The 17,102-nt window shown below is 51.5% G+C and overlaps 7 protein-coding genes across 7 annotated transcripts; 1 reads left to right on the forward strand and 6 right to left on the reverse strand.

The window, feature by feature from the left end:
• Positions 1-15: 15 nt before the first annotated feature.
• On the reverse strand, positions 16-1,167 carry N7539_005438 (uncharacterized protein; the record flags this gene model as incomplete). Its single annotated transcript, XM_056935040.1, has 1 exon — positions 16-1,167. The coding sequence occupies one exon, from the start codon at positions 1,165-1,167 to the stop codon at positions 16-18; it is 1,152 nt and encodes a 383-aa protein (XP_056790234.1).
• A 4,355-nt stretch (positions 1,168-5,522) lies between these two features.
• N7539_005439 (transporter) lies at positions 5,523-7,463 on the reverse strand (the record flags this gene model as incomplete). Its single annotated transcript, XM_056935041.1, has 4 exons — positions 5,523-6,722; positions 6,781-6,986; positions 7,069-7,164; positions 7,223-7,463. 4 exons carry the CDS (start codon positions 7,461-7,463, stop codon positions 5,523-5,525), a joined length of 1,743 nt encoding a protein of 580 aa, XP_056790235.1.
• A 1,445-nt stretch (positions 7,464-8,908) lies between these two features.
• pyrG (orotidine-5'-phosphate decarboxylase pyrG) lies at positions 8,909-9,803 on the reverse strand (the record flags this gene model as incomplete). Its single annotated transcript, XM_056935042.1, has 2 exons — positions 8,909-9,582; positions 9,647-9,803. The coding sequence occupies 2 exons, from the start codon at positions 9,801-9,803 to the stop codon at positions 8,909-8,911; spliced, it is 831 nt and encodes a 276-aa protein (XP_056790236.1).
• Positions 9,804-10,271: 468 nt separating this feature from the next.
• On the reverse strand, positions 10,272-11,013 carry N7539_005441 (MAPEG family protein; the record flags this gene model as incomplete). Its single annotated transcript, XM_056935043.1, has 3 exons — positions 10,272-10,559; positions 10,658-10,793; positions 10,982-11,013. The coding sequence occupies 3 exons, from the start codon at positions 11,011-11,013 to the stop codon at positions 10,272-10,274; spliced, it is 456 nt and encodes a 151-aa protein (XP_056790237.1).
• A 792-nt stretch (positions 11,014-11,805) lies between these two features.
• On the reverse strand, positions 11,806-13,503 carry N7539_005442 (putative diacylglycerol O-acyltransferase (DgaT); the record flags this gene model as incomplete). Its single annotated transcript, XM_056935044.1, has 4 exons — positions 11,806-12,020; positions 12,075-13,071; positions 13,154-13,194; positions 13,260-13,503. The coding sequence occupies 4 exons, from the start codon at positions 13,501-13,503 to the stop codon at positions 11,806-11,808; spliced, it is 1,497 nt and encodes a 498-aa protein (XP_056790238.1).
• A 639-nt stretch (positions 13,504-14,142) lies between these two features.
• Positions 14,143-16,225, forward strand: N7539_005443 (WD40 repeat domain-containing protein; the record flags this gene model as incomplete). Its single annotated transcript, XM_056935045.1, has 4 exons — positions 14,143-14,227; positions 14,331-14,446; positions 14,543-14,743; positions 14,828-16,225. The coding sequence occupies 4 exons, from the start codon at positions 14,143-14,145 to the stop codon at positions 16,223-16,225; spliced, it is 1,800 nt and encodes a 599-aa protein (XP_056790239.1).
• A 320-nt stretch (positions 16,226-16,545) lies between these two features.
• N7539_005444 (uncharacterized protein) lies at positions 16,546-17,038 on the reverse strand (the record flags this gene model as incomplete). Its single annotated transcript, XM_056935046.1, has 2 exons — positions 16,546-16,666; positions 16,755-17,038. The coding sequence occupies 2 exons, from the start codon at positions 17,036-17,038 to the stop codon at positions 16,546-16,548; spliced, it is 405 nt and encodes a 134-aa protein (XP_056790240.1).
• Between the last annotated feature and the right edge of the window lie 64 nt (positions 17,039-17,102).

A 17,102-nucleotide genomic window follows, 5' to 3' on the forward strand; every position in this document is an offset into this window, starting at 1 on the left:
ATCGGATCGAACTTCTCATAATAGGCCGAGACTTTTCAGTGTGAAAGGCTTGGATCGGCATGGGGGTTCTTCTTCCTCGGGCAAATCCATCCGAAAGCGACGAACACTCCCGTCGTCATCAGATTTGGGCTTGCCTTCTTCGAAAAATGGGGTTCGTGAGGCGCGGCTTTGACACCACCGGGGCGCTACCCGGCGCCAAAGACCGCGTACACCGCGACTGGCGCGGTCAATTTTTTCGTATTCGGCTCGTCGAGTCGTGGCAGAGGTCCATTCCATCACAGTCGCCGGGACGTGGATGGATGAGGTGGACAATGAATGGATGTGGGATGTATGCATGGCCGGACTGTCATGACTGGGTAAGGTGCTGGAGCGGTCTCGGTAGGACAGATAATGGGGGTCGGTGGTCGAGTTGATGGAGCCGTGATGATCAAAATTATACTGTCTGCTCGTGGAATGAGACGAGCTGACGGGGGAGGAGGGGGCGGAAAAGTCATTGTCGGCGGAGGTGCGATTCCCCCGTGGATGTTCAAATATAGATGATGGAGCGGAAAACAGAGACGGACGACGCTCGTCTATGGAGAATGTAGAGGGCTGCTTGGCATCCTGGTCTTGAAACAGACGACATGATTCTCGGTGTAAAGCCAGGAGAGATTCCCGTTTGTCGAGGGTCCCAGACCGCGTCGAGGAGACGGTCACTATACTGGCATTGCCCGCTCGCCTTGACGAGTGCAAGGAATTCTGGCGACTATGGGGGCGGGATCGAGCTGTGCTGTGGGAGTGGGAGCGCGAATGTGAATGGGGAGAAGTCACCGCCGATGATGGTCTCGAACCACTTGTGCGCGAAGTTTGATGTGGTGGACGCACAGTCGTCGTTGGCATGCTGGTGGTCGAGGTCTGTCGAGGTTTCTTCATATGCACCTCCATGGCGGGCGAGGGAGGTTGGGAGGAAAGCGCCGAGTCGGTAGGAGATATACATTTCTCTGTGCGTTGAGAATCCCACGAGGTGACAGAGGGAGAACGAGAGATGTTGGGGGAGTGGGAGATCTCAGTGACTGTCGCCTGAGAGGGGCATTTCAGCGTGAGAATATCCCAATCAGGCAAGGTCGGGGCTGGCCGTGACTCGAGATCGACCATGTGAAGATCGAGGGGACATGTGACAGACGCCATCGGTATGTGCAGGATTGCAGGTACTTTGGAGGTACTTCGAGGTACTTCTGAGCTTGATCCTTTCTTTCTGCTTTTCAATTGCTTTCACTTTCTCAGATTGATCCTTCCTGGGAGGGTTGATTTTGTCTCGAGGATGACTTAGGGAGTGAATTCCATTGTAGAATCGAGGTGGTGAGGGTAAATAGAGTTGTTTGGATATAGTATAGTTGACAACGGGTTGACCCGAATCCTCACCAATCCGCCAACGCTGCTCCTGCAGACTGGACAGAATACCGACGAGTACCGACTGTGATGAGAAAGAGTTGAAGCGTTGAAGAGTTTATATGAGGTCAGAAGATCTAGCCCTGGCAACCCTGATGAATCCCAAAGAGCGAATGTAGGTGGTCCACAATGACAAAGAGAAGAAAAATGGGTGAAAAAGAAAATGTCAAATCATGAAAATAAAAATCAAGAACTCCTGTCGAGTTTTGTCGAATGACGACGTTCCATGCCGCAACCAAAAACAAAACAAGGTGATGGGCCGCTCCGTTTCAATGTGTTTGCATGATGCTACACCGCTCCCCTCGCAGGATGATTTTCTTGTTCAAGTGGGGAGAGGGGGTGGAGATCCACTTGGGATGAACGACGATGACCCGACCGGGTTTAGTGACGGTGGTTGACTACTTTGGGTAATCTAGAACGATCACTCGGACTACGGCAAGTATCCAGATTAATTGGGATTCATTTGGCCACCGGCGCTAGTGTCCCATATGAGTGTCCAAGGTTGATGATCATCCCCACTTCTTCAATCGTGAATGTTATGAGCGGTGTTTGCTCTGCAAGCACTGTACCTCCTTGACCCAGCATGTATTCAGTATCTACACTAGTAACACTACTAGTAGTAAACAAGGTACATACATTGGTAGTCTGGTAACTACAGTATATGTAGGTCATGTATCCACCCCTACAGGCAAAAAAGTGTCACGACTAGAGTAAATGACTTGGCCGCTTCATGAATCGTTTTAGTTCCCACTTCACCGAGAGCAGCGGCAACGAGAACCACCGGTGGCTTACTGGTCTCTCAACAAGAGCGCCCACACTCTCGAATCAAAAAGGCAGACACGGGGATTGATTCTCCAAGCTGAGGGTCATTCTCCAACTGGCCGCTGGCACCTACAACCTTGAACCAAGTGACTAAGTGCACTCGTACTACTATAACTGCCATAGCGCCTCTCATTCCGAGCATAGTTTAGCTTGACCGAGCTCATCCACGTTGGATGGACCACTCCCCTGTGTCCATCTGCACCACGCCCTACCCACGGAGGTCAGTGGGCACGGTGGCGTCTATCCGGCAGACTGCAGGGGGGATCCAGAGATTTTCCGTTGGACATGCAGCGCTAAATGAATCAGCACGGTGTATTGGATTGACGCTTAGGAGTCATGGATGGGGCTCGAATCAAATGAAGGGTTGCAGGTGGTTGTTGACATGACCAGGGAGTCAGTCAGGTACACCGGAGGCAATGATTCTATTTCCGACCGCGGTAGATGAAGTGGGAGGATAATGATAACACTCTTTAATAGCCCTGCCGAGCGGTTGTTTCGGGTGAACATCGGACTAAGAGAGTTGTGGTTAAAGCGACCACTAGTTGCATCTTTGCCCCTCTGTAGAATGCAGGTGAATCATCGAGAGCTGAGACTACAGGTACATTGGGTAGTCGGTGACTCGTAGCTTCAGTGGAGTAGTACTACTATAACACTAGTACCATAGTCGTACCATGTGACTTGACTAACTACCTTTGTGACGATAGGCGCTTTGTCCCGCCGGGCGCGATCGGGCATGAAGAAGGACAGTCATTAGTAAGAAGATTTGACGTCGCCACGCAGGTATTCTCACCTCCTGCACAGTCCTACACAGCTGGAAGTTTGACACAACTATCCATCCATCCTCCCATTACTGTGATATTTGTAGTCCCTCAACAAGATGATACTTACTCTCGAGGGATGACTCTCGAGGGATGACTTCCCGTGACCTTCCACCTCAATCAAGTCTTGACCACCAGTGATCCGTGTTCTCTTGCACAACAATCCAGACGGGCAAAACAGCTCCAACCCCCAAGCCTAGAACCTCCACTGAACCGCTCCGGCAAAATCAAGGCGGAAATCGGAGCAGGTCCGAGCTTTCCAAGTTCCCGTGGAGGTTGTTATGGCGGTTGAGCCAGGGTCAACACTCAACAGAGTTGGGCCCCACGCCTGACTCGCACGATCAAACCCTATCGAGTCATTGACCAGCGACTGGTGTCTAATAGGTCCAGTTGCTAGAGTTCCTTCAAGGTAGGGTCTTATGAGTTTGAGTTGTACTACTACTGTACTGCCGTGAAAACTCTGTCTTCATAGCTTCCTGATTTGGATCCCTAGGTGGCACTCCCTCCTCAGGATATCCTTATTCATCATGTCAGAATCACTCAGAAGATCGCCTCAAACTAGTACACGACGACCTCACAAATGTCGCCTGTGGAAAATTTGGAGACACCACGGAATACGGATGGAATCTCCACGGCGGCAAGCGGGTTTCACCCCACTAAGCTACCAAGATATTGAATCATAGGCCCATAGTCTCATAACAGGTACTCATAACTCCTAGCCGCCCTACAATACCCGATTTCCATGAACCTCCCAACTTGGGACAACCAGGGCTGGACTCGCGAGGTGGTTGCCGGGTCCCGGTCACTGCAACTCTCCAGTCATCGCGCCATTTCTTCCATCAATGGAAGTGCAACTATGACAAGAGAAATCTTACAGAATAGAGGGCAGGAAGAAACCTCACATAAATACTGATACCAGTAGAATACGATCACTTGCTTTCGCTTTCCTGTACCCACTGCCTACTGCCTACCCCTAGTAAGTTGGTACTACTAAGTTACCTGTTGTGCTGTGAGTCGGGAAGGTTACCAGGTTCCAGTTCCCATGGCAAAAATTCATGGTCTGCAGGGATGTACCTTGCTGGTTCCAGGCACAGGTTGCAGTACTTATGCAGTCTTCCGACCGGGCTGTATCCAATGAGAGGTTGTCACATTCACTGTGGTAGTACTTGATGCAGGTGTAGCAGTGACAGTGGCAGGCTAGCAGCAGGTCACGTTCATGTCCCCGTGCTTGTGATGAGGAGGCAAGTGGATGGGATCATTGGGATGTAGTATGTAGTGTGTACCTACGTAGTTACAGGTGATGATGACTAGGAGCAGGTTGCAGGTTGCAAATAGGCAAGGTTGCAGATACTCAAGCAAAGGTACTCAACGTGACGAACCTAAGAAGTACGTAAGAGAAGGGTAGTTCAAGAACAACGCTTGTACTTGGGCTTAGACTGACATTACTGTATTCATTCTTGATTTGACAGGAAACTTGACCTTGAGAGAATCTTCCTTGGTCTGAAGGCCAAAGGTAGTTTAGCTACAGGACACGAGCCGGTCTCTTATGCTCTCACTAGAGCTGCAAACTACTCAATACCGTCTGTAGCTGCTCAGTAGAGTCAATACTGCACGAGTCATGATATTCTTGCAGAGACTTGACAGGAACAAGGCCATGAAACAGAATCAGGCACATGCAGGTTCTGCCGGCATGAAGGTGATCGGTCGATCGGGGGTTTGATTGCACCCGTGCATTTGAATCGACCATGATCTACCTATCCATGTGTCTCTATCAAGGTAGGGTTCTGACTGCATATACAGATCAAAGGGGTGAAAGGATGAAGGGATTCGAGGAACTAGTCATGTCAAGATACGATCAGAGCGAAAAAAGGGCGGTGCCCTGGAATTCATCATCGATAATTGAAGTCATTGGGAATATCAGATAGGCCGATATTTCAATCTTTGACTCTCTCCACGTTCAGTACTACAGTACGACCACTTGAACGTGCACTGTTTCAAGTTTGTAGGTAGTTTGCACACTACAGTGAACAAGTCAAGAGTATTTAGTAGGTACTATGTACTTTGTACCATGTACAATGTACAATGTACACTGTACACTGTACACTGTACAGTAGACAGTACTTGATTGACCGCCACACTCGGACTTTACAGCGCGTAGATGAAATCGGGATTCTCCCGATCCGTCAAGTCGAGCCACCTGCCAGTTCCATTCAATTAGCACTGGTCAAAGATGCACAAGCGGGCATGCAACTGCAAACTTTACTTCGCTCCAAGGATTCAAACACAAAAATCAAGTGACCCGCCATACCGCTGATCAACGATCACCACGCAATAGGATGCATGTGGATCGCCTTCGGAGCCACCTTGGACGGCACTGTGCCAAAAGGGACAAAAAGGGTAAATGATGATCAAAATGCCGTAGGAAAGCACGAGAAAGAAAATGTCGCAGATGACTCACTCTTGGTTTTCCAATCGCACATAATCCGGTCGTGCCTGGATCTCGGCCTTGCGTGCATTCTCCCGACGATACCACCACCAGATGAAGACGGTGATGCACAGACTCAAAAAGTAGCAGACAATGATGGTGATCACGGCGGGGGTGTAGTGCGGGGCATCTTGGGGACGGAAGGTTTGGGGTCCTGCGGTCGGCAAATGCGATTTAGAGTTAGCGATGTCGGGGTCACTTGACACTTGGCACAAACAAGCCACCTTCCAGCGCTTTGCTCGTAAGCGACAGGATTGGCGCCAAGAAGCCTGTTGTAGGCAAGAGACAAGCTCGTGTGTGTCCATGGGAATCTTCTTGCTTAACTTACCAATGATATTCCCCACGCAGTACCCAATCAGGTACATCGCAGCGACCGTCGTCTTCTTCGTATAGCCAGCCACATTGGACGAGATCATGGCGAGCAGCGCTACAAACGAGGTTGGACTTGCCTGGGTCATATAGTACCCAATCAAGCGGCCTACATTGTAGGACTCGGGCAGAGCGACAATCAGAATCACGCCGAGAATGGCCGTGGCTAAACCACCCAGACTGGACAGCAGACGCTGGTTGGTGATGTGGCCAACATAGCCATTCAACAAGAGAGCAATGACTTCCACAACACCACCAGGAACACCCAGAATGAGACTCTGCTCGGCGGTGAAACCGAACCCGGTGATCTGGATACCAGCGTTAGAAAGATCTCCCGGGGATTTGCAACAGATCAGCTCCCAACTGGAGGATGAGCTCACCAATAGACTGAAGAAGTTGGTCAGTCCGCCATTGGGAATATCTGCAATCAGAGCGTAGAAGAAGAAGGCCCATGGGATTGGGTCCATCAAGGCCTCTTTGACCTGATACATCTTGAAGTGCTTGTTACCGATGCCCTGCTGATTGACCCGTACTCGAGCCACAGCGAGCACTCGATCTTCTTTTTTGAGCCAGCGCGCATTCAGCTGATTGTCGGGAACAATCCACAAGAAAATAAGGCCCAGGACAACTGTGAGAACACCCGTGAAGAGGAAGACGATCTTCCAGGGCGCAATCGATGACTCGTGATGTTTGGTTCCGATAGCGATGCCATATGCTACCACGCCACCGAGAATCTGACCAACTCCATTGAAGCTAAACCAGATGTTGACGCGCGAGCCTTGCTCTTTTTTGGTATACCACTGGCAATGCAAGTCAGCAGGTCCACACTACATAGATTGGCGGCAAGATAGGGCATACCTGGGAGGTAATCAGAGCGAATCCTGGCGTCACTGCCGATTCAAAAATACCCAGGAAGATCCGAATCGCAATGGCACCACTGAAGTTCTCCACTGCCGCAAAACAGGCCAGGATCAGACCCCAAATCACAATGCACGCCGCCGAATACTTGCCCAGAGGTAGGCGTTGCAGTAGACGGTTGGTGGGATACTCCCAAGCCAGATATCCTAACTTGTTGATACACGTCAGCCCTCGGAATCCAATGCGAGAATGAATGGCCATTGCCATGTCCTCGGGAGCGATACGTACCAAAATAGAACAAGCTTCCTAGCCATTGATACTGATCACCTTGAAGGTTGAGATCCTGCTTTAACCCCATCACACTGGCATATGACAGAGTGGTCTCTAAAAATGGGTAGGATTAGCTCTGAAATTGCATTGTTCCTTATCTCCAATCACTCACTATCCAGGAAATTCATTCCGTATACACAACACATGATAGGCATCATATGCCAATCAATCGTTCGAAGCAGGCGACGATTAGTGGCCTCGTCTAATTCGATTGCTTCGCCATGTATGTCTTCAAAGACCTTCATGGCCTCGTCTGCATCATGGCCATGTTTCTCCAATGTAGGATCAACATGCTTGGTCGGCGCAATGTCCACGATCGGTGCTACTGCAGCGTCTTTCTCTGCATCAACCATGTTTGCATTTGCTGTAGTTCAAAGCGGGGTCTTGGAAAAGCAGAACGCGAGTGACGCGCAGGAGTTCGATTCAAATGGTGCTCAGCAAGGGAGAGCAAGTAGATCCTGAACCGAACGGGTCAAATTCCCGACTTTCACTCGTTGGAAGATCAACCGATTGGCGTTGACGTCGGAAGAGGTGTATGCATAGGCCAGATCTGCGGAAGTGTAGGTATGGCAGAAGATATAAGCATTAGGTCGGCAGGGCTTCTCCTCTTTTCACAGCTTACCAAACAAGTCCACTCGGTTCAGCAATGCTGTTTCTGACAACACCAATTGCCGCGGCGTTATCTATGGCACCGTCACCTCTCGCTGAGGGGAAACCTTTGCCTATCATCTCCGGCAGGTACTTCAACTTCTCAAGTGGTTATCGTGTGGGGGTGAGCAAGCTCGAGCCGTCAGACAACGTCTTCTACCCCATTCCGGGGAGGATGCACAGATTGCTTGGATCGCAGGGGACGGTTTGCCTTGCTTAGAGTGATTGGGCCAATGTTGGGGTTGAGAGGGGAAGTGAGGAGAGATCGGCGGTTGCATCTGCTCCGATAGGAAGCCTCTCTTATCAAGCGGTCATCTTCCACAGTTGCGCCGTTGGAGAAAGAACAAAGTACCGAGACATGAACAGCAGATTGATGAAAATGGTGGAGCTAGTACTATCGGCAGTAGCTTGGGAGGTCTTCTCTGCATATTGGGACGGAGACCTTGCTTCTGGGATGGGAACGGTCCACTCACCGAGCGCATGTATATTCACTTTAGGAATTGGAGAGCCTTGGCAGACCCAAACGATACTCAGTACAGGTATCGGTATCTACAGAAAGATACTAAGAGGCTTGCAGAAGCAAAAAAGACCTTGTGTATCACCTTCCAACCAGGTCTTAAATCAATGACGAAGTAAATGCTTTCACGGCGCAAATACCCATCGAGGTCGAATCAGAGACGTCCGAGGCTTCGACCCAACAATCGCAAAGACAAGCTCTGGTAGATTTCAGCCCTTGGCGCAGGCGACGCGGTATCCGAGTGTCAGTTGACGAGCTAAGGTTCTAATGTGGACCATATCGACGCATGACAAGGGCGTTAATGCATGAGATAGGGCCTCTGGTCGAGAAAAACACAATTGAGCTCAGGAAGTCTCAGCGAGTTCTGGGCAGGATTCAATGCATCGCTTCGTGTATCTCGCGACCTCGTCCCCGGCCAGTGTCAGTAGTATAGAGCTGCGGAACAAGGGTGGCCTGAAATACCAGAACATATCAAGAACCATTCCACGATCTGGTATTTACTATCTACCTGGCCCTGTATGTAGGGATCCGGTAGGCCTGAGTTCGAACCTCTATCTGTTCTCTTTTCATGAATGAAAATGAAGTTCGACGATATTCGAGATATTCTCAGCCCAATTCTCTTTAGGACTCGGCCTACTGACCACCAACACGAGCAAGGTACGCCTCCCACCCTTGTTGTTGGTACTGCTTAGCAGCCTCAACGGGATCAGGCGCAGCATAGATCCCCCGTCCCGCAATGATAAAATCAGCACCACGACCAATAGCCGACTGCGGCGTCTGATACTGCTGACCCAACTTATCACCCTTGGATGAGAGATTCACACCCGTCGTGAACACGACGAAATCTTCCCCTTTCACAGGAGCAACACTGCTCTCAACCTCGCCGAGCGCACGCGTCGACACAAAGCCCAGCACAAAGCTCTGGTACTTGCGCGCATAGTCCACCGAGGCAGAGGTATAAGCGCCGGTTGCCAAAGAGCCCTTGGACGTCATCTCCGCGAGGATGAGAAGACCACGGTCCGAGCCGTAGGGGAAGTCGGGTGCTTGGGCGGTTTGCGCCAGAGCCTCGACGATGCCCTCACCTGGGAGAACGGAGCAGTTGATAATGTGGGACCATTCGGAGATGCGGAGGGTGCCCTGATGGTATTGCTTTTGGACGGTGTTGCCGATGTCGATGAACTTGCGGTCTTCGAAGATGAGGAAGTTGTGTTTGGCGGCGAGCGACTTGAGCCCGGTGATGGTTTCTTCGCTGAAGTCGGAGAGGATGTCGATGTGAGTTTTGATCACGGCGATGTAGGGACCCAAACCTGTCGAGGGAGGTGGATGTTAGTGTTCAAAATTGATTGCGGGGGAGAGGAGGGGTGTACGGACGGTCTGCAAGGTCCAAGAGTTCTTGGGTCGTGGTCACATCGGCAGAGACGGTCACGTTGCTCTGCTTGGCCTCGGCAACCTCGAATAACCGGCGAGCCAGCGGATTGGCATGAGTGGTGGCGCGAGCGCTGTATGTCAAATGAGATTTAGACGACATGATCGCGGGGGTGAACGCGGGGAATTGAGGAAGGAGGGAGGAGAATTGCGTCAAGGTAAAATCGGTAAATGCGGGTTAAGTATATGCGAGAGTGGCAGTCGTGTAAGCGACCAGATCGCGCAAAGTTATTTTGTAATTTTCACAAGGTCGTGATCCTCGGACGAACCATTGACCGTCAATTGAAGACAAACGAACCTCTTCCGATCTCGTCGTCGCCGGGAACTTTTTTTTCTGCTGCGCCACAGCGGGTTTAGCCACACATGACGAGGTAGCTCGAGTCCAAAGGCACGCCCGGAGATCATCAGTTCGAGGACGATGCATCGGAGGTTCCAATTGTCAAATGGCCGAGTGTCAATTGAGTAGTTTAATTCCTGTTGAAACTTTAGACATATATAAATGTAAATATATATATATATATATATATATTCATAAATACATTCAAGCATACTTGGATTTGACAGTCCTTCTCTACCAAGAGAGCAACTCCCGACCCACACCAAACACGCTCAGTCCCCAGAGCGCACCCTGGGCGAACCAGAAGAATCCACCCATCAAGCGGCCCTTGCCTTGGGCCTTGCCAGAGAAGACGTAACCGTACAGGAACAGGGAGCGCAGAACCACCCAAGCAGTGCCGATAGCCGTAGCCAGTTGAGGGTACTTCAGACCCGCCACGAGGGTGAAGAGCATAGTCTGGGAAGCATTCTCCAAGAAGTTGGCATGAGCGCGCTGAGCGCAGTTGAATTGCTCAGCCTTGGCCTGGTTGTTCCCGGGACAGAATCAGGGTTAGCAAGCGACCGTCGAATGCGAAGTGCAGTCCCATGAGCTCATAATTTGTGGAGATGGGTTCGACGTACATTTTCCTTGCATTGCTCGATAGTGGCGTAGCAGTGAGGATAAGGAACCTTGGCCTTCTTGCGCAGGCTGGTGGTGATACCTCCGTGGATGAAGCCCAGGACGGGAATAGCGCCCAGAGCGACACCGATGACGGCACTGAAGAAAGTGTCAGTCAACGACACTCGACTCACAAAATGCAAATCACTAGTGGGGAGGAGCGCAAGAGGTCATTGTCCGCTATATCCATGATGCCGACGCCCTTTCCAGCAGCTACGTAGTGGACGAGGCAGCAATCGAGGATCTGAGAGGACAGAACGTAGACTTCAAGAAGGGGTTGTACTGACCCGTAGTTGTCCGGAACAGTAATTGCGAGCATGATGTGTTAGTCCTGGTAGAGGTTGGGAATTCCCGGAATGTGAAGAGTAGACACGCTTGGTGATGGGGGAAATACGAAGAGCAGAAACAAAATGGAAGGCTGAAGTTGTTATCATAAAAGGAGCACCGTGGAAGGATTAGGTTCGGGGGTCAAAAAGAACTTGCTGGGGCGCCTCAATTGCTACCCCCGGACGGGCCCACGGACGTCAGAGCCGGGGGAATGAATCTATCCGTGCCGCGTACATACCCTGGTGAAGCGAAACAATCTTTCTCGCTTGCAACTTGGCGAGGATTTCCTATACCTTCTCTCAGGTTCCTTTATGCAAGTCAGACCCTAAGCGGATATGAATCTTCCAGCTCACTGAAGACTTGAAGCGATTCGAGGATGGGGAATGGCTTCCCCTGGCGATCTGCGTGTCCCCTGACCATGCGATGCTGGAAAGCGTGGCTGGTCAAGACGAAATAGATGCATCGACGTTCGAAGATATGAGGATATGTTCATTGAGCCTAGGTGGTCTAGGTATAGCTCCACAATTCTAATGCAAAAAAAAAGTCACTCAAAAAGACGCTACGCATTCCTTGCTTGGGCTGTGAAATCGGTACAGATGGCGATCGATGGGAATTACACTACCAATCGTCTCCACGATCCATGTCCACTCGCCTCACCCAGTCCCAGTCAGCCTGAACATGCCAGATGAACTTGGTTTGACGAATCGACCGCGAAGTGACTGGTTTCTCGCATCGTTCCAATGTCTCGATTCACACCAGCATATTGCCCGAAAAGTGGCGGACATTACACGCTCATGCGACTGACACTACCGTACTTGGCCTGCCAGGCAAAGAAATATAGCAGAGCTCCTAAAGGTTGCCCAACCAGACAGAAGCTGACCCAAAAGATGCAGTTGCCGATGGTCTTTCCGTGAGGGCCTCGCATCTTTTCAAGTGGCGTCGTCAGGGTAATCAGAGGTAGTTGAAACATCATGCCAAAGAAGGCAACGCCTGCTTCACCTGTTAGTACATGACCCGTGCATCAGCGCCTATGTGTCTCCCGCCAGCGCTTACCAATGAAGTTGTGAGTGGGAATGCCCACCAACATCTCGTGGAGGACCGCGGACAGTGTAAAGACCATCATGCTGGCTGCGAATGGACTCCAGCCTCGGCCAACGAGAGGAGAGTACACATGCCGCTTCATGAACAGATAGACGGGACGGTTCCAGGATCGCCAGTAGGCTCCAAGACTGGAGCTATTCCACCAATCAGTGTAGAACTCTCGATCTCCGAATCGCATGACCTCCGCCAGTGCATTCAAGAGGGCCTGGAAAAGGGCGAAGAACCCAGCGAGCCAAATAATCAACGAGATGGTAGAGAGCTTCATGACGCGCTCGAGAATAGACGCAATATCCATCACGGCAATCTTGTCAATTGAGTTACGAAGGACAGGCGTCGCATACTGCGCCGAAAGCAACCAGATCACCATGGCGAGACCGACAAACTCTGCCAATCGTTTGGCAACAAAGGACCATCGGATCGAGGCGGTGCGAGGGTAGACCGGTTGATAGACCAACGTTGGCGCCATCCAGAAATAAGCCAGGTTTCCCAGAGTCACGTTGCGCGGATAGGGACAAGCCTCGTAGATCTCGGGGAGATCTGGGTCGGCCGACGGGTTCAGAAAGGCCAGTCGAAGATCACGGTTGGTGAAGGCATATGAGCAGTTCTTGAGCCATACAATAATTGCGTGAAGCTCACAGAGGGTGCCAATGCCGGGATGATGGATGAGAAAGTACACAACAAAGCTCGTCAGTGCGAGACAGATGGTTGCGTTCAAGGTATGTAACAGAGCCGTATAGCGCCAGGTGGATCGGAAGGCCTGCTGATCGCGCTCCTTTTCTTCCGCCGTCCGCTTCTGCTGACCAACAGTCTGCTTCGCAGCGCTAGCTGCAGAGAGCTCAATGGCATAGGCAAGAAATAGATGGCACGGAACAAGCGCGAACAAGATCGATCCCAGGACGACATCTTGCTTTCGGTAGTCGTGGCACTTGATGCAGATGAGAACGCCGTACTATCCGACACTGCAATGTTAGAAATCTGGTATTATACGAGAAGAGCCTCCTATACAGCCATGCAATCAAGCGAGAACGCACTTTCATAAAATTCTCGATAATCAATCGGAGGTTCATGGCAACTGCCCCGCTGTATCAGCAATCACATGCAAATCCGACTTGACAGAGAACATCCAGAATATCATACCAAGTACGAGGACCATCAAGTTTCGGAACCCGAGGAAACTGGGTGTGACAGCTGCATCTCGACTCAAGCTTGAATGTCGCAAATTGGCGTGGTACGCTGCAACATGGAGATATTTGCTGTGACGTCTCTTGCTGGCGGATGAAGGCTTCGGCGCCGAGGCATGAGCCGTGGTCTCCGTGTTGCCATTGCTGAGAGCACTGGAGTGCTCGTGAGCCGTAGTCACAGCCTGCGCCGTGGATGGCATTCTCAGTATTACTCAATTGAGTTCTCGCTCACAATTGAGAGTGTCAGTGAAGAGGGAAAAGCTGGGTAGACTGATCCAGATCCAGCAAGACGGAGGGGAAGCTAGCTCGAGGCTCTAGCGGGGGCACCGGGAGCAATGCGCCAAGCAGCAAGGGTATACTAGGGCTGGATCAGGTAAATGGCAGTCTCAGATAAGGTCGTACATCTTCCAGATAGGGCGATCAAGCACTTCTCCAATCTGTGAGCGATTTCAAAACGCGGTTGGGTTGTCAATCAGGCTGTGCTTGAAAGGAATTGCTCATGATGTATGGGTTGAAGAGTCGAGAAACGAGCCAGTTCCCAGTTCGGCAGGCCGTTGTCAAACGCGGCCAGACTCCAACGGTCGCATCACCGCCCTGCGAGAGCTCCCGTGCAAAGACGAGAGCCGACCGGCAGAGCTCCGGCGTTCTGCTTGTTCTAACGCCCTTTTTGTCTTCTCCGCCTCAGACGCGCGACTGCGAATCTGCCATATTTACCCCAATTCCCTGGTTGCGACCGCTGTCAGAGCCTTTTGCTTCCAGAGACCCTATGCAGTCCTAGCGAATCATTTCTTTTTATTTTTACAAACAAGCACTCGACTGGAAAATTGAGTGCAGGCATCATGGCCTACTATGACGAGCATGGAGGTGATGGCTCGGGCAGGTTTGCGAAGAATTTCGACGGGCCAGTTGGGCCTCGCCGGCCAAGTACGTATACTAATCGCGATGTGCCCGTCAACCACCGTCGCGGAGCTTGGGCGAGACGACTTGCATTGTCATCGTACGTGTGCTAATTGAGCTGCGTGTGCAGGGCTGGTCACCGACTATGGGTCGTCGATGGTACAATGGATGCGAACGCGGCGACCTCGTTTCCGTGGTGAGCATCGCATGGAGGCAGAGCGTCCTAGCGCAAGCTTTACCGTCGATGTGAGTTTGTTGTAGCATTCTTCTTGCTCTACCTGGTCAAGAATCCCAAGCAAGCAGAGATGGTCTACTAACCTTGCTCGTTTGACTATGGGTTAGATGCTTCCACCTGTGGCGCGAACATACTCGGCTGCCGATACGATCCCTGTGCGACACTTGCATCAGTCAATTGGAAAATCAAAGAAGCCCATCGTGGTCGTGCGCTGGACGCCGGAAGGCAGGCGCTTACTTACTGGTGGCCATACGGGTGAATTCATGCTCTGGAATGGAACAGCCTTCAATTTCGAGACAGTCATGGACGTACGTGGTGAACATCAGCGTGGCAAGTTATGGCAGGTCTATCTTTCATATCGTCTGACTGACTCGTCCCTTCTACCGCTGTAGGCGCATTACGATCAAGTGCAAGCGGGAGTGACATCTCTTGGATGGTCGCACAGCCACGAATGGTTGATTTCAGGCGGACAAAGAGGTGACATCAAGTACTGGCGACCTAACTTCAACAACGTGGAGACCATTGACGACGCACATCATGACGCTGTTCGGGACTTGGCTTGGGCACCTAGCGACACCAAATTCCTCTCCGCCTCGGACGACACGACCCTCAAAATCTTCGATTTCACCTCGCGTACCTGCGACACCGTTCTCTCCGGTCACAACTGGGATGTCAAGTCCTGTGATTGGCATCCTACCAAGGGCCTGCTGGTTTCAGGCTCAAAGGACCATCAAGTGAAATTCTGGGACCCACGAACGGCTCGGTGTTTGACCACCCTTCATAGCCACAAAAATACCGTTACGACGACACGCTTCTCACGAGTGAATAGCAACTTGCTCGCTACATCGTCCCGTGATCAAACTGCCCGAGTCTTTGACTTGCGTATGATGCGAGACATCTGCATTTTACGCGGGCATGAGAAGCCTATCTCGTCCTTGACTTGGCATCCCATTCACAGCAATCTTATCTCCACCGGAGCCGAGGATGGCTCGTTGTTCCACTACCTCCTCGACGAGCCCAATCTACCTGCCGGACACGTCCCTACAGTGGCACCATATGATAGCCCAGATCCGGCCAACACACCTCCACAAGTCATTTTCCCCGCACATCGCGTACAATATGCCCATGGGGCCACAATCTGGTCATTGGACTGGCACCCACTCGGTCACATTCTTGCATCTGGTTCTAAAGACAACTTTACTCGATTCTGGTCTCGGGCTAGACCCGGCGAGACTACTTACATGAAAGATCGGTTCCACATTGGTGAGGAGGCGGCCGAGGCACAAGGTACCTGGAATCGTGGGTTTGGTCGGAGACAGATGCGTGAAGAAGAGGAACAAGAAATGCAAGATGAGGCTGATAGTCTGGTCGATCAACGTCGGCCTGGAGCGGCGCCTTCTCTGCCCGGCATTCAAGCTGGCAACAATCCTCAACCTGAAGGGACCGGCTTCCTTCCAGGCATTGGTAGTGCTCCACCGCCTGCTCCGCCTGCAGGTCTTCCTGGTATGGGCGGGATGGATCCAGGTCGACTGGCTGCTATTATGTCCTCTCAAGCACCAGGTCACCAGCAACCGATACCTCCGCAAGGTCAGCCCGGGCAAGGATTTCCTATGCTTCCGGGGATGAGCGGCCCCCCGCCCATGAACATGGACTTGGCGCAGATGCAAAAACAATTTGCTGCGCAGGGCTTCCCTATGCCGCCAATGCCCCCCAACATGAACATGCCACCGGGTTTCCCAGGACTCCCGGGTTTGCAGGGGAGTGGCATGCCTGACTCCGGTCGGCGGTAAGATGGAAAGATTCTCAGGGTAAAGACCACCGCATGGAATGTGCATATTTATATTTTGGGAGGGTTGGTCCTGGCGTGAAGGACACATAGCATCGGATAATCACTGTGATGAGAATGGACAGCGTCATCTCGCCAACTTCGAATTAAGATCTTCTGAGGCGCAGAGTAATACGGTTCGAACTTCTTTCTGCGTAGGACTTGTGGGGTCTTGACAGGTGCCCAGGCCTTTCGAAATAATTATCGCTGAGCAAGTCAACAACACTGAGAGGTCAATGGGCCAGGCGACAGTGTGCGGCGAGGCCTTGTTGATGAAATGGGCCCTCAGAGACCACCCTGCATAGGGAAGCTTGTCACAATTAAAACCATCACGTTGACGCCGCCCCAAATCATGGGCAAGAATGTCGACATCCGAAAATTGCCCGCCTCGTACACGGCACCGAGACTTTAAGGTCGGGGGGTCAGCAGTGTCTTTCCAACTCAACGTCAACATCACCCAGTTCCGAGCATTCCCCCACCCAGAAAACACTCACACGAGTCCGATGATACTCCCCGCCAACAGTGCTTCCACCGCCGCAATAATCGCGTAGACAATCGGGACCAGCCAGATGATACTCCAGTGCCGGAAATGAGTCAAGACCGTATACGCCGCGACCAGCAAGTGCGTTGCTCCATAAAAAATAAAGGTCCAGTAGAGTGTGAAACGCCAGATATCGTTCGTGTGGTAGAGATAGTACGCTGTGTTTTGCTGGAGGGGGTCGTAGAGGGACGGGAATGAGGGCGTTTGGTAATTTATGGGGACCCGGTCATTCGCCATGGAGAGCTATCGTGCCTCACAGAGATGGCTGTGGCTTGAAGTAACTTTTCGATTCAATCTAGCA

The sequence above is a fragment of the Penicillium diatomitis genome (genome assembly GCF_028827545.1).
Source record: "Penicillium diatomitis strain IBT 30728 chromosome Unknown utg000005l_segment0_segment0, whole genome shotgun sequence".
In the NCBI taxonomy this organism is placed as follows: Eukaryota; Fungi; Ascomycota; class Eurotiomycetes; order Eurotiales; family Aspergillaceae; genus Penicillium; species Penicillium diatomitis.